Below are 23,359 nucleotides of genomic sequence, written 5' to 3' on the forward strand. Positions count from 1 at the left end.
GTACACGAGCCGCAAGGAAGGAGGCAGAGGACTAGTGAGTGTGAGAACCACTGTCCAGGACGAAACAACTAAGATCCATAAATACATCAGGGACAAAGCCTCAACAGACAATGTGCTCAGTGAATGTCTCCAACAACAGGGAACGGAGGCTGAGGTGCCAGAGATACCGTCATGGGAGGACAAGCCCCTACATGGGATGTACCACCAGCAAATAACCCAAGTGGCTGATATCAGTAAATCCTACCAATGGCTGGAAAAAGCTGGACTCAAGGACAGCACAGAGGCCCTCATCCTGGCCGCCCAGGAACAGGCCCTAAACACCAGAGCAATAGAGGCCCAGATCTACCACACCAGACAAGACCCAAGGTGTAGGTTGTGCAAGGAGGCCCCTGAGACAGTTCAGGACATAACAGCAGGGTGCAAGATACTGGCAGGGAAAGCGTACATGGAACGACATAACCAAGTGGCAGGCATAGTGTACAGAAACATCTGTGCAGAATATGTACTGGAAACCCGAGATCAAAGTGGGAAACACCCCCAGAGGTGGTGGAGAACGCCAGAGCTAAGATCCTGTGGGACTTCCAGATCCAGACAGACAAAATGGTAATGGCGAACCAACCAGATATTGTCGTAGTGGATAAACATCAGAGGAAAGCCGTTGTGGTAGATGTAGCAATACTAAGAGATTGCAACATCAGGAAAAAGGAGCACGAGAAACTGGAGAAATACCAGGGCCTCAGGGAGGAACTGGAGAGGGCCTGGAAGGTGAAGACCACAGTGGTGCCTGTGGTCATCGGGGCCCTCGGGGCAGTCACCCCCAAACTGGAGCAGTGGCTACAACAGATCCCAGGAACAACATCAGACATCTCAGTCCAGAAATGTGCAGTCCTTGGCACAGCCAAGATACTGCAGGACCCTCAAGCTCCCAGGCCTCTGGTAGAGGACCCGAGTTCAGAGGATAAGAACCACCCGCGGTGGGTGAGAAGGGATTTTATATATATGATTAACATATTTTTAAGATAGACATTTTAATGTATATATAAATACAAAAAATAAAAATAATAACAACTGAATAAAATGAAATTTTAGACTGAGAGCTGCTCAGTAGTGAGTTGTGCTATTTTTAGAACAGGTCCACGGGCGACTTAAATGGTGCTTGGGGACCACCGGGTGCCCGCGGGTACCGTGTTGGTGACCCCTGGTGTAAATAATGGCTACAAGTCTAGGTAACTAATTTTAAAACCAGGCATTAATCAATGCATGTGGCTAGAGTCAGACCTGACTGAATGAAAATCATAACCTATTTATGTCACGTTAACGAAGAACAGATTAAACGTTACCGGGTTTACCAGGCGATATACTATACAGACTTCATAATCTGCACTCTTTTGGTTGAATGCAGTGTTTATTTCCACTTTGGTTTTATGTTGTTTAGTTTTTATTCAAATACATTTTTTGTTGATGGAGACTGAGAATCTATTTTATTTAGGCTTTTGGTTGTTTTATCAGTTAGTGTTAAGTGTTCTTTTGAAAATAAAGTGTATCTATATTTGGCAAGCATTATTACATCATTTCCATTAAATCAGTGTAAAAAGGTCTTCAAACAATATTATCGTTTTTCACAATTTTTGAGACAATCGCTCGGTAAAATTTGGTATCGTGACAGGCCCACTCATATGTACTTTGACTGTACATATGAGCAGAATTTGGAGAATTTCCACCAAAAGAGTTTCTTTTAAAGTCTGTTTAATTGATTCTCGGTTGCTGTGTAAGCCCAGGCTGCATTATTTAGATCAGGGCCAGTGGGTTTGACCTACACGGGTAATGTGATTATCATGTGATCTCCCAGTAGAGCATGAAAGAAACCCTGTTATGCAGGCTGGGAGCCGTTCTCAGGCTTTCTCAGGCAGTGAACAGATCCAGCATGTCATCCTCAGTTCGGTGAGTCCACACAAAACTGACAAAATCCACAGAGTTCTTGGTCTAAATTTAAAGCATTAGGTAACTGAAATAGTTTCTTTGTCCCATAAATAAGACAACAAAAATCAGGTTAGTATATATTTTTTAATAATATTTTGTGCTAACTGATATTTGAATAATATTATTAACAAAACATCTACATCTAATCCTTTGATGTCTTGTCTTGAATAAGCCTGGACATCCTTAATGATATTTGAATGTAAAGTAAATAGTGTGAAGTCAAAGCTGCAAATAGATTTTCTAGAATTTTTTTGCTTTTTTCTTTGAGATAACAAAACTTGTTTTTGATTTAATATAAAAATAAATGCATATGAGCTTCTGGATGGTGATGCATTCTTCTGTTCTTAGATTTTAGAGCTATCAATATATTGGCATTTTTTCTCCATCTGGTTTTTTGTGAGCTGGATTTTTACCAGCTCACATGTTCTCAGGCGAAGTTATGATCTGGGAAGATTCTTGACCACAGGTCCAAAATTTTTGTGTTCTTATCTTTGATCAACTTTATTATCACTTCTAAGTTGATCCATTGTCCTTCATCATGCTGATAAATACACAGATCACCAGCTTATCACTGGATAGTTTTGCTGCACTGATAAACTGGTGCCTGATTTCCTTACTTTTGGGATGTCAGCCAATACTTGCATGTGAAACTGATCTTGTCAGCTGGTTAGATGGACCTGCCCACCAGGTGACGTCTACATGTGCATGAATAAAAGTAACTTTGTTGCCAAGCTGACTTTACATGCAAAAAACTGGTATCGGCCAACATCAGAATCAGCAGGTCAGGCTTCATAAAGACAAACAATACCATCATAAAGTTTACTGATCCTACCATGATGGTGTGGCTCATCTCCTCCAGAGATCACCTAACCTCCAGAGTGGAGGTGGAATGATTGTCTGGTGCACCAACAACAACCTCCGTTTGAACACCTTCAAGTTGAAGGAACTGATTGGTGACTTTAAGGGGTGTAAACCAAACATTCAGCCCAGAGTTGTAAATGGGAAGTGTGTGCAGATGGTGCCAAATTTCAGTTTCCTGGACAGCTGTGTCCAAGAAACTGAAACTACTAGCCCAGCGCATGGCTGTGTGTGTACATTGATAAAGTTTATGTATGTGTTCCTCAGTGGTGCATCGGTGCGCCCATTGATCAGCGCATAGAGGGGCTGTAATGCTCGCCTTGTAGTCATGGAGAATGTTGTTTTTATTATTTATTTTTTGCAGTGTGACACTGCTTCAAACTGTGCCATATCAAATGCTTTGTCTCTCCGGTAGTCGCTCTGATATGATCAGGAAAACGTGTTCCTTAAAGTTCCAGCAAGTAAACAAAGTATTCTCTGTGGATCTTACAAAATTTACAGTGAAGAAATGAAAAAGCTTATTCTCTACTATCCCATAAGTTGAATCTCCTTGTATATCCTTGTATATTTTGTATATATATATTTGTATATCCCATTGCTGTAGCCAGCAATGGGATATACAGTGCAACAGATTTAGCTCCTCGTGCAGGGCCAGTCCAAGATTGCATGAAGCACAATTTGATTTAGGGTCCCCTCTGTCTGCAAAGAACGTCAGCACCACTAATAGCATTTCAAGATTGATTTAATGGAATTTGGGAGAGGGGCTCGAGCTTAACTGTCCATCATTAAAAGCAAGGTTGGAGGTAATTGTAAATTGCTGAGATAACAAATATATACTGCTAAAAAAATAAAGGGAACACTCAATTAACACAATATATCTCCAAGTAAATCAAACTTGTGTGAAATCAAACTGTCCACTTAGAAAGCAACACTGATTGACAATCAATATCACCTGCTGTTGTGCAATTGGAATAGACAACAGGTGGAAATTATTTTCATATTTATTTCATTCATTCAGATCTAGGATGTGTTATGTGAGTGTTGCCTTTATTGTTTTCCTTTTACATCTATTGTTGACAATAGATGTATTTGTGAATATATAAACGTGAAGTAAATCAAAGCTATGTGAGTTTCCAACATGTTCTACTGGAGATCTTCAGCAGTCTGCAACAGAACCAGAACACTGAGGCCTCACAGACAGGTGGGAACCTGCTCCCTCTACTGGCCAAATGTGGGAAAAGTTCTGAAGAACATTTTAGTTTTAACAATAGTGTATATTCAAATACATCTATTCTAAACAAATAGAACCCAAACTGTTTGTTCACAATTCTGTTACCTCTGTTACCATAGCAACATCACACTGTTGTTATCTATGTCAAGATTGTTCTTTGTTCTGTTTACACAGTAAATTTGCCAGCTCCTTAAAATCTTTTAATTTATCCCTGCTGCACCTGTTAAATCTAATTTGACAACGTTGTCATTCTGACTAAACAAATGTTAAAATTCAATGTCAGTGGTCTGTGTTAAAATGTTAGTATTCATGGGGATCCCCAACTAAGCAGAACTAAGCAGCTGCCTCGTTCATTTATTTAGTTCAGTTTTAAATGTGTTTTTAGATCCACTGGCTAATTACCCAATTGGGATTAAACAAATGTGAAAATAAATTATATTTATTTCAACTGTATTTTTTGGTTTGTTATTTCTTAAGACTGTGTGTTTTAGCATTGCTATGGTCTTCCAGTAACATAATTACCTAGTAATATGTTTACATTTCCTGTCAACTTACATTTTTTAAATACAACCAACAGTGTGCACACTGTTGGTGGGCCACCCTTGCACCCCAACCTCTGACCTTAGCAAGTTTTCAGGGGGAATCTGAGAAATCCAAACACACTGTGGTGGTATATGGTTGAATTGTATGCTATATGGATGTTCTGGTGTACTATTATTGTCATTTTTTATGTATTTATCTGCAATATTATTCTTTCTGTCTGCAAAGCAAATTGCCGCTAGGGGACAATAACGTTGATCTAATCTAATCTAGAATGTAGGCTCCATTTGTTTCTTCTAGTGCCTCAGCTTCTGCTTTTATTTAAGCCCATTAATATACCCATCGACTGCGATCTGCAAGATTCCTTTACATTTGTATATTACTCTACCAAAGCACTTTCCGCAGTCTTCATATGATAATCATCTAAAGTAAAATAATTTTTTTGTGGTATTAATTTTTGTGGTATTAATGTTTTTCCTGTTTCAGAAGACACATGTATTCTAACCCTCGTCATTCTCTCTCAAAACAAAACAAACCATAAATAAAACAAACTAAAACAAAACAACCAGGTCAGCTCATATTAAATCAATAAAAGTTTCACAGAAGATTAAATATCCTTGATGGTAGAAGAACAACCACAGTAAACAGAAGTAGTCACTTGTCAGTATTTTTTAGCAGTTCATTAAAGGAGTTTACTTGTCTCAGTATTGGAGTATTCTAGGATTTTTAAAGTCTTTAATGTCATTATATACTGTAATTTGGCCAGCATTTGTTCATATGACACTATTTCCAACATTAATTCCAACCTACTTTTAACATTCGGAACAGTTGAAGATTTCCATAGTTTGAGGAATATTCTGACAGCCGTGACCGTCCACACCTGCACCACGGTGCTTTGTGACATGCACAGTCTTAGTGACATGGGTATCTCCACACCTATTCACTTTCCAATATGTTGTATTACTGTTTTCCAGAATGGAGATATGCATTTACATTCCCAGATCACATGTATAAAGGTTCCCGATTCCATTTTGAATTTCCAGAATAGGTTGTTAGTAAGTAGACCCATTCTGTGAAGCCTGGATGGTGTGAAATAAAATCTATGTACCATCTTATAGTGCATAAATTTTCCTCTGGATTCTTTAGGACATTTCACATTATTTGACAGTATTCTCAACCATTCATCATCACCAAGGGAGGAAATCCAATTCCATTGTTGGGAGGGATGATAAACATGGAAATTTTTTAAGAACAACTTTGAAGGGATCAGCAAAGTTACAGTGAAATGTCACGTAAAATGTGTTTTAAAAAGTTTTTAATGTATTCAAGCTGCAAGACCAAAAATAACAAGTGGTAATGCACAAACATGTTGTTTTCTCTGTAAGCAAACTATCAAGACCCAGAAAAGTCTTATCTAAAATTTTAATGTTTAGGTATGAGTTTGGTTCAGTGGCATGAATATAATCTCTGCTACATCTGTACAAATATTTAAAGTTTTAATGAGTAACTCCGCCTTATAAAATTTCTCATAAATATTGATTTATTGTAGTGGCTCTCAATACAAGTTCTGTCTTATTTAAATTATAAATTGCTTTATGTTTAAATCTTTTTTAGATCTGGGAAGTATCATAACTTAAACTTAATGTTCAAAGTACCAGAGTTTTCATAGAAAAATATCTAGATTATTCTTGTGTGTGTCGTTTTAGAGACTCTGTGTTGAAAATGAAAAAATAAAAGCAAACATTTCTGTTTTTCTCTATCTCTCTGGTCTCATCTCTCACACAGTAGTACCCTGTCTTTTCAAACTCTTCTCTTTAACATAAGAGGGATAACGCTTATATAATTGAGATATTTGCTACCTTCAACAAAAAAGTTTGTCTATCAAAGCAATGTAGCCAGTTTAGCTGGTTTTGATTAATCATGATTCAGCTGAAGTAAAAAAAAAAAAAGAATTGTAGTCTGATTTTTACTGTTAATGTGTTTCTTCCTATTGAGCAGTAAAAGTAAGAGCTGCAGAGCCACAGCTAGCTCCTCACTTCATGTTCTAACAATGGTGGGGGTGGACCTACAAATTAATTCTTATTTTTTTCTTTGATGAATGGCAGATTTGTTTCATTCTATGTTTCTTATCCCTATATATTGATATTGTTTAAATATTGTTTTATTTATGATTTTCAAGGGGAGGGACAATTGTAGACTTTTCCAAGATTGGGGGGTCTGGACCCTACTGACCCACCAATGATTTCCGCCCACGGTCATCAATAAAAATGCAGCCGAGGTCTCTCGGCCAGACAATCCCCAGACTTTTACGTACATCCTTTTGCATACTATTAAATCATTTATAAAATGTGGACGCTTTATATTGGATTCTACTTGAGCACATAAACTCCCCAATTAGATTATCATTATGTGTGAGATTGTTTTTGTTTATGCAGTCTCTAATTTGTAGGTATTTCCAGAAACTGTCTTTATTTGTATCATTTTTGATCATGACAGCTGAAAAAGACATGAAAACCCCTTCTGTAGACAAAACATCCACGGTATGTGTCCCTTTATAAGCCTTTGTTCCCAATATGGATTAAACCACAATGAGGAATACAACTGTTTTAAATGTGGCATCCCACATATTTTATTCATCTCCTTCCATGCTAATTTAGAATGTACTAATAGTGGATTTGTTGTCTATTATCCATTTTACCATGGGAAATTATATCTATTGGTCTTAAAGTGTTACAGTAACAGATTTGATAAAACACATATTAATAAAATACAGTGTAGGTTTGCACTGAATGACATTCAGTGTCATTCAGTGACGAATGTTAACCATTCCATGTTCTGTGTCTTGTTGAGGCTGGTCATGGACTGATCTTTCCAGAGGGAAGAAGTGGACAAAGTCACACAGTGAAGTTCTGATGTCATGGAGCTTCAGACCACAGCTGAGCACAAGCAGGCCAACCAAGCCTCGGGTTTCCACCGTCTTTCTTTTGCCTATCAAGGCCTGACAGAGATCCCATATGACAGCATACTGATGCAGACAGATACGCTTGAGGTGCTGGACCTGAGTTACAATATCTTGGATGAGTATCCTTTTTCTGTTGAGCAGTTCTCTGCAGGGACTTCTTCAGGACAGAAGTGGAGTTAGCATTCCAGATCAGGTCTTCACTGATGTAGCTGCCCAGGAAACAAATTTTGCACCATGTCTACCCTCAGCTCATCATTTACAATGATGGGCTGAATGTGCGGTTTATACCTCCTAAAGTCGATAATCAATTTCTTCGACTTGAAGGTGTTCAAACAGAAAAAGTTGTTGGTGCACCAGATACACAGTCGATCCACCTCCACACTGTATGCGGTTTCATCTCCTCCAGAGATCGGTCCCACCACCGTGATATCATCAGCAAGCTTTATGATGTTTGGGTGAGCAGGGCTATAGTCATGGAAATAGAAGGGTTAGGGGAGGGGGTTAGCACAGAGCCTTGTGGAGCTGGTTCTCAGTGCTGAGGACATGTGTTGCTGCTGAATTCATCCTCAATCCTCTGTTTGTAGTTTGCCTTGGCGCAGCCGTACAGCTCCCTGTGTCCGGACCTGGGAAAGATCCCTGTGTCTGAAAAGGGGATCTGCTATTTCTCTGTGTCTGCACTGTTTCTCTCCCTCTGCAGTTGCTTGACCTCCTTGGATGGACAGATATAAGGATATAAGGATGGATGGATGGATTCATGTTGTTGCAGATCAAATCAATTAAATAGCCATTTCTGGTCTGCATGTGAACCGTGGATGATACCGTTACCTTGGTGAGAGTCTATATCTGTGATTGACCACTATGATTGATGACTTTATATTTTCCCAGCAGTTCATCACTTAGTGAACTACAGTCTTAAAAACTTCTGTAAATTTACACCAGAATTCTCACAGTAACATACTGTTATGAAATAAGGTAGAATTTTGTTAAATTTGATATTTTCTTCTGTTGTCACAATCAAGACGGACGACTGGCAGTACACTACCGCAAAAATAATTGTACAATATAGTATTTTTCCAAGGCAAGACATTTTACTTGTAATTGCATCTTAGAGAATCATCATTCAAAGTCAATATTAAATGGAAAGAAAAAAATACTTTCTATAATAAATCTTTTAGAGAATGAATCAAAATCTACAGAGCAAAATCAAGGGTTAGATTTCTAGTGTAATAATACAGTGTTAATTCAACACTTTAGTCCAATTCAAAAATAGAAGTGTTAGTTTCCCTACAGAGTTGGTATTGTTCCAACTCTGTATTCGGATGCTAGGCAGCTAGCTGAAAGCTACAGCTTCTTTCTTCCGATTGTCAATATTTGTGGCCTTTGAAGGACCAGGCCATTTCTCAAGCCCTTGAAACAATAAGCTGGAAAGGATGCAAACTCTGAATTTGGACCCAACTGTTGTAATAGTCTGGAGCAATTTCATTTTCAACTATTTTTTGTTTGCTGCATATTATTTGTAATATAATGTAAATTTTCAGTAAAATGCTGGCAGCTCCAGACGTCAGTATTTTACTGTTCTTTCACAGTATCAATACTGTACTTGCTACAATGGTAATCTTCAGTCAAAATAAATTACAGTACAGCTACTGTGCATTAACAGTTGAAAACTGGTGTCTGTAGCTGCCAATATTTTACTGTAAATTTACAGGATTATTTCTTAGAGTGTAATTGATAAACTTCTTTTCAGTGTTTTCTCCTTGACTCAATCTTTACTGGAACCCGGCTCTGTTGGGGCGGCTGGAGAAGCTCAACACTCTGATTCTCGACTCCAACAACTACACATCTCATGTCAAGTTCCCCTACATGCCAAGCATCACCGCCATGTGCATCAACAAGAACAAGATCAATAACCTACCCGTGTTTGTGGAGGAGATTCGGCGAAAGTTCCCCAACATCAAGTTAGCCATTTTTTCAGGGTCTGCAGGCAGGTGAGGTGGAGCATCTTCTGTTCTCTGATGATTGTGTTCCCTTCCAACTCTAGGGTCCTCAGCATGATGAACAACGAGGCTGCACCGAGCTACTTCAATGGAGGAAGTCTGTCCCAACATATAGACTACCGGTGGGTTTTCCTTTTTCATTCAGATTGTGGGCTTTTGATAAATAACATGTGCTTAATAATGTTCAAAGATTATTTATTTAATCTTGCAGATTAAATAAATAATCTGCAAGAGAAGATCTATAAGTAGCAACAAATTTGAAAAACAACCTGGCTACATGACAACATAATTGTGCTACTTCACATTTTGAAAATTAACTTAATGAGAAACGTCAATTTAAAAAAATAACAATTTTAGTTTTCTTTAGTTTTGTAGCACCAAAAGGTATTGACTGCAATGGAAAAAATTTTTTGCATCAACAACCGGATGCCACTGGCGAAAACTACAAAGAAAACAACAAGAAGTTGGAGAATGATAGAGTAGCATGTTTTTAAAGATTTATCACAAAAAAACTTATTCATGTATGATTCCAATCCCATTTCTTATTTAATATTAACATGACCTTGACCGGTCCAGTACAGCAACCAAACACTTAGGCTACAATGTCTGTATTTGTGTGAAACTGAGTTTGAATTTTAAATGTGTTCATTCTCATGGTTGGCTCTGTATGTTTCAGTGTTTTTTGGCTTCAAGTTTGCTCCTGATAATTTATGTATCTAAAACAAGCAGTATTTTATGTCAACATCTTTATGTGAAACTTTTCCAATTAAAATTGTTTGAAGGCACAAAGTCAGTTCAGTACTAATCCACATTTTCAGGGGAGAAAGACTCACCTGGTATACATAAAATTTTTAGCCATTGGAATTACGCTTAGAGAATTTAATTTAATCAAAGAATGTCTTAAATATGTGTGTGTATTCCATCTTAAATTGGGCTCCACCAATAGCAATTTTCTGGCCAATCCCTGATCTTGAAAAAGCCAGACCTACCGATTTTGATTTTGACTGATACCAATTTGTTTCTGTATGAAATGTTGTTAAATATAGCAAGAAAGTCACTGAGTTGGCAACAGTGGGTGAATATTTTTAACTGCAAACATAGAGACATGACCTGGTGGGCTGGACTGTCAGTCAAACTTTTCACTGTAGAGCAGAGGAGGACAGAGGCTGATTTTTAAACTTTTGCTGCGGTAGATCATATCAGTGGATAAGATTGGCTTTACATGTAAGCATCGGCCAATCACCCCCTAAGTTAAAGAAATTGATGCAGATAAATCAGACATTAAATGTGTCTTTTATGCATATAGAATATAATGTAAACATTACTGTCAGAGATGCAATCATTTTAACAGGTGTGTGAATGACCTAATAATCTGACTGTTGATTGCAGCCAGTTCACATTATTAACAGAATTAGAGGGCTCCAAACCACATTTCGATTAGGGGCCTATGGAGGCTCGGGCCGGTATGTCAGCTGCGGTTTTATGCAGGACACAGCTTCAAGAAGTCCTGCTGCGTTCCTAAATACACTCCGAACTAAAACGTTTGACAAGTTTAGTTTTCATTTTCCATTTGTTTGTTTCCTCTTTAGTTCTTTAAGTTCCAGGGGGCTCACTCCTCTTTTCTCATTCATATTTCTCTTCCCACCCTCTCAATCAATCAGAACTTTAAAATTTTTCATCATTCATTTAAATATCCAACCATTGAGAGAGAAAAAATTATCTTGGTTGTCATTTAATTTCCCTTTGGGACCAATAATGTATTTTTGAATTTAAATTATTTCACATATGGAGTTTTCTCTCAGTATATTTCTGACAAACTATCTTAGCAAAGCAAATGAAGAACCCGCAACTGGACAGATTACTCTAGTGAAACTCAAATCAGAAATAACTGTCAGAAATATCCTACCTGGGGCATAACGTTTCAGAAAATGGTCAAATAAAGGTTTTCTCAGATATAAATTTCAGGAGGGCTACAGTAACACCTATCCTGAAGTCCTGACTCGTCTTCCAATGTAATTTTGTACAATTTCCCATCTTCCCACCTTATAAAAGATGCATTAGCAGATAAACATCTTGTCCATGTTGACTGGATTGTTTTTGTAGCTGTGGTGTTTTCCCCCTCAGACTTTACGTAATCAGTCAGATCCCAGGCCTGGAAATTCTGGATGATACAGAGGTTCTGGAGAAGGAGAGAATTCAAGCTGGGAAAACCTACAGGCTGCAGCAGAGGAGTCTCAGCAGCAGCAGGAAGAAGAAAGACGAGTCATCCAGGAAACACACACACATACAGAGGAAGGTCAATCCCATCATCAGACAATAACTGCAACCTTTTAACAATGTTATAATTACTGTAATTCATTTTTGATAGTACTGATTCTGCCAACATTTATAACCATGTCCCTGGTCCCTACACCATCATATTAAAGGTAACAATCATCTCCAAATATTTGTTCGTTCTGTTTATTTGTCTCCAAATGTTTCACTGATGCATTCATCAGTGAAAGAGGAGGCTATAAAGAAGTTAACTTCAGGAGAAAAAGTCCAGCTGCTTGACAAAACAGTCAACTGCTGTTTGGCTTCTCTTTTATTTTTACCAACGCCTGTCATGCCCTCAAAGAAATAAACAGCTGCAGTATGTAACTTTCTTGAAGATAAATTATTTTCATGTTGACTAAAAATCTTATTTTGAAAGCAGAATATGAGAGAGATAATCAAGTTTCCCTGTCTCTTTCTTTAGCCCAGTGGTTCCCAAACTGTGGGACGCGCCTCCCAAAATCTTTGGGAACCACTGCCTTAGTGCCTGATAGCATTTAGAAAAAGACTCACTCCCAAATCAAAACAACCAATCAGAGCCAGGAGGAAGGAGTGTCTTTCACCTGTCATTCACAACACATGTGCCACACATGTCACATGTGTACCCATTGCTAAAGTTGTAGCTGGTTGCTGTTGTTATGGTAATGGCAGAGAAACAAACCAATTTGAAATAGAATAAAAAATACTCCTTGGCTGTCATGATTTGGTACTGGAGTATTTTTCTAAATGCAGAGACAGACAGACTTGATTTTTTCCACAAATTCATATTCTACTTTGAGCATATAATTAGATTTTTAACAAATATGAAAGTAATATATCTTCTAAAAAGTTGCATATTGCCACCTTAAGGTAATTTTAACACGTGTTAAAAATACACAAAGTAATAAAAGTGCTGGAGGTACAAATACTTTAGCATGGCTCTTGATATATTATTCCTTTGTCTTAACGGACTGCTTCATGTTATTGAGGAATTGTGCGACCTGAACATAAAATCTGGGCCACGAGATTGCAACTCAAAGCCTGCAACTCAAAGCCTGCAACTCAAAACCTGCAACTCAAAGTCTGCAACTCAAAGACTGCAACTCAAAGCCTGCAACTCTGCAACTCAAAGCCTGCAACTCAAAGCCTGCAACTCAAAGCCTGCAACTCAAAGTCTGCAACTCAAAGCCTGCAACTCAAAGCCTGCAACTCAAAGCCTGCAACTCAAAGACTGCAACTCAAAGACTGCAACTCAAAGACTGCAACTCAAAGCCTGCAACTCAAAGCCTGCAACTCAAAGACTGCAACTCAAAGTCTGCAACTCAAAGCCTGCAACTCAAAGCCTGCAACTCAAAGTCTGCAACTCAAAGCCTGCAACTCAAAGCCTGCAACTCAAAGCCTGCAACTCAAAGCCTGCAACTCAAAGACTGCAACTCAAAGACTGCAACTCAAAGCCTGCAACTCAAAGCCTGCAACTCAAAGCCTGCAACTCAAAGACTGCAACTCAAAGACTGCAACTCAAAGCCTGCAACTCAAAGTCTGCAACTCAAAGCCTGCAACTCAAAGCCTGCAACTCAAAGACTGCAACTCAAAGCCTGCAACTCAAAGTCTGCAACTCAAAGTCTGCAACTCAAAGCCTAACAACTCAAAGCCTGCAACTCAAAGCCTGCAACTCAAAGTCTGCAACTCAAAGTCTGGAACTCAAAGCCTGCAACTCAAAGACTGCAACTCAAAGCCTGCAACTCAAAGTCTGCAACTCAAAGCCTGCAACTCAAAGCCTGCAACTCAAAGACTGCAACTCAAAGACTGCAACTCAAAGTCTGCAACTCAAAGTCTGCAACTGAAAGCCTGCAACTCAAAGCCTGCAACTCAAAGACTGCAACTCAAAGTCTGGAACTCAAAGCCTGCAACTCAAAGACTGCAACTGAAAGCCTGCAACTCAAAGCCTGCAACTCAAAACCTGCAACTCAAAGCCTAACAACTCAAAGCCTGCAACTCAAAGACTGCAACTCAAAGCCTAACAACTCAAAGCCTGCAACTCAAAGTCTGCAACTCAAAGCCTGCAACTCAAAGCCTGCAACTCAAAGTCTGCAACTCAAAGCCTGCAACTCAAAGCCTGCAACTCAAAGACTGCAACTCAAAGTCTGCAACTCAAAGTCTGCAACTCAAAGCCTGCAACTCAAAGACTGCAACTCAAAGTCTGCAACTCAAAGTCTGCAACTCAAAGCCTGCAACTCAAAGACTGCAACTCAAAGCCTGCAACTGAAAGCCTGCAACTGAAAGCCTGCAACTCAAATCCTGCAACTCAAAGCCTGCAACTCAAAGCCTAACAACTCAAAGCCTGCAACTCAAAGCCTGCAACTGAAAGCCTGCAACTGAAAGCCTGCAACTCAAAGCCTGCAACTCAAAGCCTGCAACTCAAAGCCTGCAACTGAAAGCCTGCAACTGAAAGCCTGCAACTCAAAGTCTGCAACTCAAAGCCTGCAACTCAAAGCCTAACAACTCAAAGCCTGCAACTCAAAGCCTGCAACTGAAAGCCTGCAACTGAAAGTCTGCAACTCAAAGCCTGCAACTCAAAGCCTGCAACTGAAAGCCTGCAACTCAAAGCCTGCAACTCAAAGACTGCAACTCAAAGCCTGCAACTCAAAGACTGCAACTCAAAGCCTGCAACTCAAAGTATGCAACTCAAAGTCTGCAACTCAAAGCCTAACAACTCAAAGCCTGCAACTCAAAGCCTGCAACTCAAAGACTGCAACTCAAAGCCTGCAACTCAAAGCCTGCAACTCAAAGACTGCAACTCAAAGTCTGCAACTCAAAGCCTGCAACTCAAAGCCTGCAACTCAAAGTCTGCAACTCAAAGACTGCCACTCAAAGTCTGCAACTCAAAGCCTGCAACTCAAAGCTTGCAACTCAAAGTCTGCAACTCAAAGTCTGGAACTCAAAGCCTGCAACTCAAAGACTGCAACTCAAAGACTGCAACTCAAAGCCTGCAACTGAAAGCCTGCAACTCAAAGCCTGCAACTCAAAGCCTAACAACTCAAAGCCTGCAACTCAAAGCCTGCAACTCAAAGCCTAACAACTCAAAGCCTGCAACTCAAAGTCTGCAACTCAAAGCCTGCAACTGAAAGCCTGCAACTCAAAGCCTGCAACTCAAAGTCTGCAACTCAAAGCCTGCAACTCAAAGCCTGCAACTCAAAGTCTGCAACTCAAAGTCTGCAACTCAAAGACTGCAACTCAAAGCCTGCAACTCAAAGACTGCAACTCAAAGTCTGCAACTCAAAGTCTGGAACTCAAAGCCTGCAACTCAAAGACTGCCACTCAGAGTCTGCAACTCAAAGCCTGCAACTCAAAGTCTGCAACTCAAAGTCTGCAACTCAAAGACTGCAACTCAAAGCCTGCAACTCAAAGACTGCCACTCAGAGTCTGCAACTCAAAGCCTGCAACTCAAAGTCTGCAACTCAAAGTCTGCAACTCAAAGTCTGGAACTCAAAGACTGCAACTCAAAGACTGCAACTCAAAGCCTGCAACTGAAAGCCTGCAACTGAAAGCCTGCAACTGAAAGCCTGCAACTCAAAGCCTGCAACTCAAAGCCTAACAACTCAAAGCCTGCAACTCAAAGCCTGCAACTGAAAGCCTGCAACTGAAAGCCTGCAACTCAAAGCCTGCAACTCAAAGCCTGCAACTCAAAGCCTGCAACTCAAAGCCTGCAACTGAAAGCCTGCAACTGAAAGCCTGCAACTCAAAGCCTGCAACTCAAAGTCTGCAACTCAAAGTCTGCAACTCAAAGCCTGCAACTGAAAGCCTGCAACTCAAAGTCTGCAACTCAAAGCCTGCAACTCAAAGCCTGCAACTCAAAGACTGCAACTCAAAGCCTGCAACTCAAAGACTGCAACTCAAAGCCTGCAACTCAAAGCCTGCAACTCAAAGTCTGCAACTCAAAGCCTAACAACTCAAAGCCTGCAACTCAAAGCCTGCAACTCAAAGTCTGCAACTCAAAGTCTGGAACTCAAAGCCTGCAACTCAAAGACTGCAACTCAAAGACTGCAACTCAAAGCCTGCAACTCAAAGACTGCAACTCAAAGACTGCAACTCAAAGACTGCAACTCAAAGCCTGCAACTCAAAGACTGCAACTCAAAGTCTGCAACTCAAAATCTGGAACTCAAAGCCTGCCACTGAAAGTCTGCAACTCAAAGCCTGCAACTCAAAGCCTGCAACTCAAAGTCTGCAACTCAAAGTCTGGAACTCAAAGCCTGCAACTCAAAGACTGCAACTCAAAGTCTGCAACTCAAAGCCTGCAACTCAAAGCCTGCAACTCAAAGTCTGCAACTCAAAGTCTGCAACTCAAAGCCTGCAACTCAAAGCCTGCAACTCAAAGTCTGCAACTCAAAGTCTGCAACTCAAAGTCTGGAACTCAAAGCCTGCAACTCAAAGCCTGCAACTCAAAGACTGCAACTCAAAGACTGCAACTCAAAGCCTGCAACTCAAAGACTGCAACTCAAAGACTGCAACTCAAAGACTGCAACTCAAAGCCTGCAACTCAAAGACTGCAACTCAAAGTCTGCAACTCAAAGTCTGGAACTCAAAGCCTGCCACTGAAAGTCTGCAACTCAAAGCCTGCAACTCAAAGCCTGCAACTCAAAGACTGCAACTCAAAGACTGCAACTCAAAGCCTGCAACTCAAAGACTGCAACTCAAAGTCTGCAACTCAAAGTCTGGAACTCAAAGCCTGCAACTCAAAGCCTGCAACTCAAAGCCTGCAACTCAAAGCCTGCAACTCAAAGACTGCAACTCAAAGTCTGCAACTCAAAGTCTGGAACTCAAAGCCTGCAACTCAAAGCCTGCAACTCAAAGTCTGCAACTCAAAGTCTGCAACTCAAAGCCTGCAACTCAAAGCCTGCAACTCAAAGTCTGCAACTCAAAGTCTGCAACTCAAAGCCTGCAACTCAAAGCCTGCAACTCAAAGTCTGCAACTCAAAGTCTGCAACTCAAAGCCTGCAACTCAAAGCCTGCAACTCAAAGTCTGCAACTCAAAGTCTGCAACTCAAAGTCTGGAACTCAAAGCCTGCAACTCAAAGACTGCAACTCAAAGACTGCAACTCAAAGCCTGCAACTGAAAGCCTGCAACTCAAAGCCTGCAACTCAAAGCCTGCAACTCAAAGCTAACAACTCAAAGCCTGCAACTCAAAGTCTGCAACTCAAAGTCTGCAACTCAAAGTCTGCAACTCAAAGTCTGCAACTCAAAGTCTGCAGCTCAAAGTCTGCAACTCAAAGCCTAACAACTCAAAGCGTGCAACTCAAAGTCTAACAACTCAAAGTCTGCAACTCAAAGTCTGCAACTCAAAGTCTAACAACTCAAAGTCTGCAACTCAAAGTCTGCAACTCAAAGTCTAACAACTCAAAGTCTGCAACTCAAAGTCTGCAACTCAAAGTCTAACAACTCAAAGCCTGCAACTCAAAGCCTGCAACTCAAAGCCTAACAACTCAAAGTCTGCCACTCAAAGTCTGCAACTCAAAGTCTTCAACTCAAAGCCTGCAACTCAAAGCCTGCAACTCAAAGCCTGCAACTCAAAGCCTAACAACTCAAAGCCTGCAACTCAAAGTCTGCAACTCAAAGTCTGCAACTCAAAGTCTGCAACTCAAAGCCTGCAACTCAAAGTCTGCAACTCAAAGCCTGCAACTCAAAGTCTGCAGCTCAAAGTCTGCAACTCAAAGCCTGCAACTCAAAGTCTGCAACTCAAAGCCTGCAACTCAAAGTCTGCAACTCAAAGTCTGCAACTCAAAGACTGCAACTCAAAGCCTGCAACTCAAAGCCTGCAACTCAAAGCCTGCAACTCAAAGCCTGTAACTCAAAGCCTGCAACTCAAAGCCTGCAACTCAAAGCCTGCAACTCAAAGTCTGCAACTCAAAGACTGCAACTCAAAGTCTGCAACTCAAAGCCTGCAACTCAAAGCCTGCAACTCAAAGTCTGCAACTCAGTCTGCAACTCAAAGACTGCAACTCAAAGCCTGCAACTCAAAGTCTGCAACTCAAAGCCTGCAACTCAAAGCCTGCAACTCAAAGCCTGCAACTCAAAGTCTGCAACTCAGTCTGCAACTCAAAGACTGCAACTCAAAGCTGCCACTCAAAGTCTGCAACTCAAAGCCTGCAACTCAAAGCCTGCCACTCAAAGTCTGCCACTCAAAGCCTGCAACTCAAAGCCTGCAACTCAAAGCCTGCAACTCAAAGTCTGCAACTCAAAGTCTGCAGCTCAAAGCCTGCAACTCAAAGCCTGCAACTCAAAGCCTGCAACTCAAAGTCTGCAACTCAAAGCCTGCAACTCAAAGACTGCAACTCAAAGTCTGCAGCTCAAAGTCTGCAACTCAAAGCCTGCCACTCAAAGTCTGCAACTCAAAGTCTGCAACTCAAAGTCTGCAGCTCAAAGTCTGCAACTCAAAGTCTGCAACTCAAAGACTGCAACTCAAAGTCTGCAGCTCAAAGTCTGCAACTCAAAGCCTGCAACTCAAAGTCTGCAACTCAAAGTCTGCAACTCAAAGTCTGCAACTCAAAGCCTGCAACTCAAAGCCTGCAACTCAAAGTCTGCAACTCAAAGCCTGCAACTCAAAGCCTGCAACTCAAAGCCTGCAACTCAAAGCCTGCAACTCAAAGCCTAACAACTCAAAGCCTGCAACTCAAAGTCTGCAACTCAAAGACTGCAACTCAAAGTCTGCAACTCAAAGTCTGCAACTCAAAGTCTGCAACTCAAAGCCTGCAACTCAAAGCCTGCAACTCAAAGTCTGCAACTCAAAGTCTGCAACTCAAAGTCTGCAACTCAAAGCCTGCAACTCAAAGCCTGCAACTCAAAGCCTAACAACTCAAAGCCTGCAACTCAAAGCCTAACAACTCAAAGCCTGCAACTCAAAGCCTAACAACTCAAAGCCTGCAACTCAAAGACTGCAACTCAAAGCCTGCCACTCAGGTCTGCAACTCAAAGCCTGCAACTCAAAGCCTGCAACTCAAAGTCTGGAACTCAAAGACTGCAACTCAAAGCCTGCAACTCAAAGCCTGCAACTCAAAGTCTGCAACTCAAAGTCTGCAACTCAAAGCCTGCAACTCAAAGCCTGCAACTCAAAGCCTGCAACTCAAAGCCTGCAACTCAAAGCCTGCAACTCAAAGCCTGCAACTCAAAGCCTGCAACTCAAAGTCTGCAACTCAGTCTGCAACTCAAAGACTGCAACTCAAAGCCTGCCACTCAAAGTCTGCAACTCAAAGCCTGCAACTCAAAGCCTGCCACTCAAAGTCTGCCACTCAAAGCCTGCAACTCAAAGCCTGCAACTCAAAGCCTGCAACTCAAAGTCTGCAACTCAAAGTCTGCAGCTCAAAGCCTGCAACTCAAAGCCTGCAACTCAAAGCCTGCAACTCAAAGTCTGCAACTCAAAGCCTGCAACTCAAAGTCTAACAACTCAAAGTCTGCAACTCAAAGCCTGCAACTCAAAGCCTGCAACTCAAAGCCTGCAACTCAAAGCCTGCAACTCAAAGTCTGCAGCTCAAAGTCTGCAACTCAAAGCCTGCCACTCAAAGTCTGCAACTCAAAGTCTGCAACTCAAACACTGCAACTCAAAGACTGCAACTCAAAGTCTGCAGCTCAAAGTCTGCAACTCAAAGCCTGCCACTCAAAGTCTGCAACTCAAAGTCTGCAACTCAAAGTCTGCAGCTCAAAGTCTGCAACTCAAAGTCTGCAACTCAAAGACTGCAACTCAAAGTCTGCAGCTCAAGTCTGCAACTCAAAGCCTGCAACTCAAAGTCTGCAACTCAAAGTCTGCAACTCAAAGTCTGCAACTCAAAGCCTGCAACTCAAAGCCTGCAACTCAAAGTCTGCAACTCAAAGCCTGCAACTCAAAGCCTGCAACTCAAAGCCTGCAACTCAAAGCCTAACAACTCAAAGCCTGCAACTCAAAGTCTGCAACTCAAAGACTGCAACTCAAAGTCTGCAACTCAAAGTCTGCAACTCAAAGCCTGCAACTCAAAGCCTGCAACTCAAAGTCTGCAACTCAAAGTCTGCAACTCAAAGCCTGCAACTCAAAGCCTGCAACTCAAAGCCTAACAACTCAAAGCCTGCAACTCAAAGCCTAACAACTCAAAGCCTGCATCTCAAAGCCTAACAACTCAAAGCCTGCAACTCAAAGCCTGCAACTCAAAGTCTGCAACTCAAAGTCTGCAACTCAAAGCCTGCAACTCAAAGCCTGCAACTCAAAGTCTGCAACTCAAAGTCTGCAACTCAAAGTCTGGAACTCAAAGCCTGCAACTCAAAGCCTGCAACTCAAAGACTGCAACTCAAAGACTGCAACTCAAAGCCTGCAACTCAAAGACTGCAAATCAAAGACTGCAACTCAAAGACTGCAACTCAAAGTCTGCAGCTCAAAGTCTGCAACTCAAAGCCTGCCACTCAAAGTCTGCAACTCAAAGTCTGCAACTCAAACACTGCAACTCAAAGACTGCAACTCAAAGTCTGCAGCTCAAAGTCTGCAACTCAAAGCCTGCAACTCAAAGTCTGCAACTCAAAGCCTGCCACTCAAAGTCTGCAACTCAAAGTCTGCAACTCAAACACTGCAACTCAAAGACTGCAACTCAAAGTCTGCAGCTCAAAGTCTGCAACTCAAAGCCTGCCACTCAAAGTCTGCAACTCAAAGTCTGCAACTCAAAGTCTGCAGCTCAAAGTCTGCAACTCAAAGTCTGCAACTCAAAGACTGCAACTCAAAGTCTGCAGCTCAAAGTCTGCAACTCAAAGCCTGCAACTCAAAGTCTGCAACTCAAAGTCTGCAACTCAAAGTCTGCAACTCAAAGCCTGCAACTCAAAGCCTGCAACTCAAAGTCTGCAACTCAAAGCCTGCAACTCAAAGCCTGCAACTCAAAGCCTGCAACTCAAAGCCTGCAACTCAAAGCCTAACAACTCAAAGCCTGCAACTCAAAGTCTGCAACTCAAAGACTGCAACTCAAAGTCTGCAACTCAAAGTCTGCAACTCAAAGTCTGCAACTCAAAGCCTGCAACTCAAAGCCTGCAACTCAAAGTCTGCAACTCAAAGTCTGCAACTCAAAGCCTGCAACTCAAAGCCTGCAACTCAAAGCCTAACAACTCAAAGCCTGCAACTCAAAGCCTAACAACTCAAAGCCTGCAACTCAAAGCCTAACAACTCAAAGCCTGCAACTCAAAGACTGCAACTCAAAGCCTGCCACTCAAGGTCTGCAACTCAAAGCCTGCAACTCAAAGCCTGCAACTCAAAGTCTGGAACTCAAAGACTGCAACTCAAAGCCTGCAACTCAAAGCCTGCAACTCAAAGTCTGCAACTCAAAGTCTGCAACTCAAAGCCTGCAACTCAAAGCCTGCAACTCAAAGCCTGCAACTCAAAGCCTGCAACTCAAAGTCTGCAACTCAAAGCCTGCAACTCAAAGCCTGCAACTCAAAGCCTGCAACTCAAAGTCTGCAACTCAGTCTGCAACTCAAAGACTGCAACTCAAAGCCTGCCACTCAAAGTCTGCAACTCAAAGCCTGCAACTCAAAGCCTGCCACTCAAAGTCTGCCACTCAAAGCCTGCAACTCAAAGCCTGCAACTCAAAGCCTGCAACTCAAAGTCTGCAACTCAAAGTCTGCAGCTCAAAGCCTGCAACTCAAAGCCTGCAACTCAAAGCCTGCAACTCAAAGTCTGCAACTCAAAGCCTGCAACTCAAAGTCTAACAACTCAAAGTCTGCAACTCAAAGCCTGCAACTCAAAGCCTGCAACTCAAAGCCTGCAACTCAAAGCCTGCAACTCAAAGTCTGCAGCTCAAAGTCTGCAACTCAAAGCCTGCCACTCAAAGTCTGCCACTCAAAGTCTGCAACTCAAACACTGCAACTCAAAGACTGCAACTCAAAGTCTGCAGCTCAAAGTCTGCAACTCAAAGCCTGCCACTCAAAGTCTGCAACTCAAAGTCTGCAACTCAAAGTCTGCAACTCAAAGCCTAACAACTCAAAGCCTGCAACTCAAAGTCTGCAACTCAAAGACTGCAACTCAAAGTCTGCAACTCAAAGTCTGCAACTCAAAGCCTGCAACTCAAAGCCTGCAACTCAAAGTCTGCAACTCAAAGTCTGCAACTCAAAGTCTGCAACTCAAAGCCTGCAACTCAAAGCCTGCAACTCAAAGCCTAACAACTCAAAAGCCTGCAACTCAAAGCCTAACAACTCAAAGCCTGCATCTCAAAGCCTAACAACTCAAAGCCTGCAACTCAAAGCCTGCAACTCAAAGTCTGCAACTCAAAGTCTGCAACTCAAAGCCTGCAACTCAAAGCCTGCAACTCAAAGTCTGCAACTCAAAGTCTGCAACTCAAAGTCTGGAACTCAAAGCCTGCAACTCAAAGCCTGCAACTCAAAGACTGCAACTCAAAGACTGCAACTCAAAGCCTGCAACTCAAAGACTGCAAATCAAAGACTGCAACTCAAAGACTGCAACTCAAAGCCTGCAACTCAAAGACTGCAACTCAAAGTCTGCAACTCAAAGTCTGGAACTCAAAGCCTGCCACTGAAAGTCTGCAACTCAAAGCCTGCAACTCAAAGCTTGCAACTCAAAGACTGCAACTCAAAGACTGCAACTCAAAGCCTGCAACTCAAAGACTGCAACTCAAAGTCTGCAACTCAAAGTCTGGAACTCAAAGCCTGCCACTGAAAGTCTGCAACTCAAAGCCTGCAACTCAAAGCCTGCAACTCAAAGTCTGCAACTCAAAGTCTGCCACTCAAAGTCTGCAACTCAAAGTCTGCAACTCAAAGCCTGCAACTCAAAGCCTGCAACTCAAAGTCTGCAACTCAAAGTCTGCAACTCAAAGCCTGCAACTCAAAGCCTGCAACTCAAAGTCTGCAACTCAAAGTCTGCAACTCAAAGTCTGCAACTCAAAGCCTTCAACTCAAAGTCTGCAACTCAAAGTCTGCAACTCAAAGTCTGCAACTCAAAGTCTGGAACTCAAAGCCTGCAACTCAAAGACTGCAACTCAAAGACTGCAACTCAAAGCCTGCAACTGAAAGCCTGCAACTCAAAGCCTGCAACTCAAAGCCTGCAACTCAAAGCCTAACAACTCAAAGCCTGCAACTCAAAGTCTGCAACTCAAAGTCTGCAACTCAAAGACTGCAACTCAAAGCCTAACAACTCAAAGCGTGCAACTCAAAGTCTAACAACTCAAAGTCTGCAACTCAAAGTCTGCAACTCAAAGCCTAACAACTCAAAGTCTGCAACTCAAAGTCTGCAACTCAAAGTCTGCAGCTCAAAGTCTGCAACTCAAAGCCTAACAACTCAAAGCGTGCAACTCAAAGTCTAACAACTCAAAGTCTGCAACTCAAAGTCTGCAACTCAAAGTCTAACAACTCAAAGCCTGCAACTCAAAGCCTACAACTCAAAGCCTGCAACTCAAAGTCTGCAACTCAAAGTCTGCAACTCAAAGTCTGCAACTCAAAGTCTGCAGCTCAAAGTCTGCAACTCAAAGCTAACAACTCAAAGCGT

General features: G+C 41.6%; 1 protein-coding gene across 1 annotated transcript; it reads left to right on the top strand.

The window, feature by feature from the left end:
• Positions 1–1,912: 1,912 nt before the first annotated feature.
• On the top strand, positions 1,913–11,988 carry LOC129376903 (leucine-rich melanocyte differentiation-associated protein). The gene is made up of 5 exons (XM_055056559.1): positions 1,913–1,941; positions 7,460–7,690; positions 9,347–9,529; positions 9,613–9,690; positions 11,693–11,988. Exons 2-5 carry the CDS (start codon positions 7,527–7,529, stop codon positions 11,886–11,888), a joined length of 621 nt encoding a protein of 206 aa, XP_054912534.1. The 5' UTR covers positions 1,913–1,941; positions 7,460–7,526; the 3' UTR covers positions 11,889–11,988.
• The last annotated feature ends 11,371 nt before the right edge of the window (positions 11,989–23,359 follow it).

Source organism: Poeciliopsis prolifica, unplaced genomic scaffold, assembly GCF_027474105.1.
Source record: "Poeciliopsis prolifica strain line A6 unplaced genomic scaffold, Auburn_PproV2 SCAFFOLD045, whole genome shotgun sequence".
In the NCBI taxonomy this organism is placed as follows: domain Eukaryota; kingdom Metazoa; phylum Chordata; class Actinopteri; order Cyprinodontiformes; family Poeciliidae; genus Poeciliopsis; species Poeciliopsis prolifica.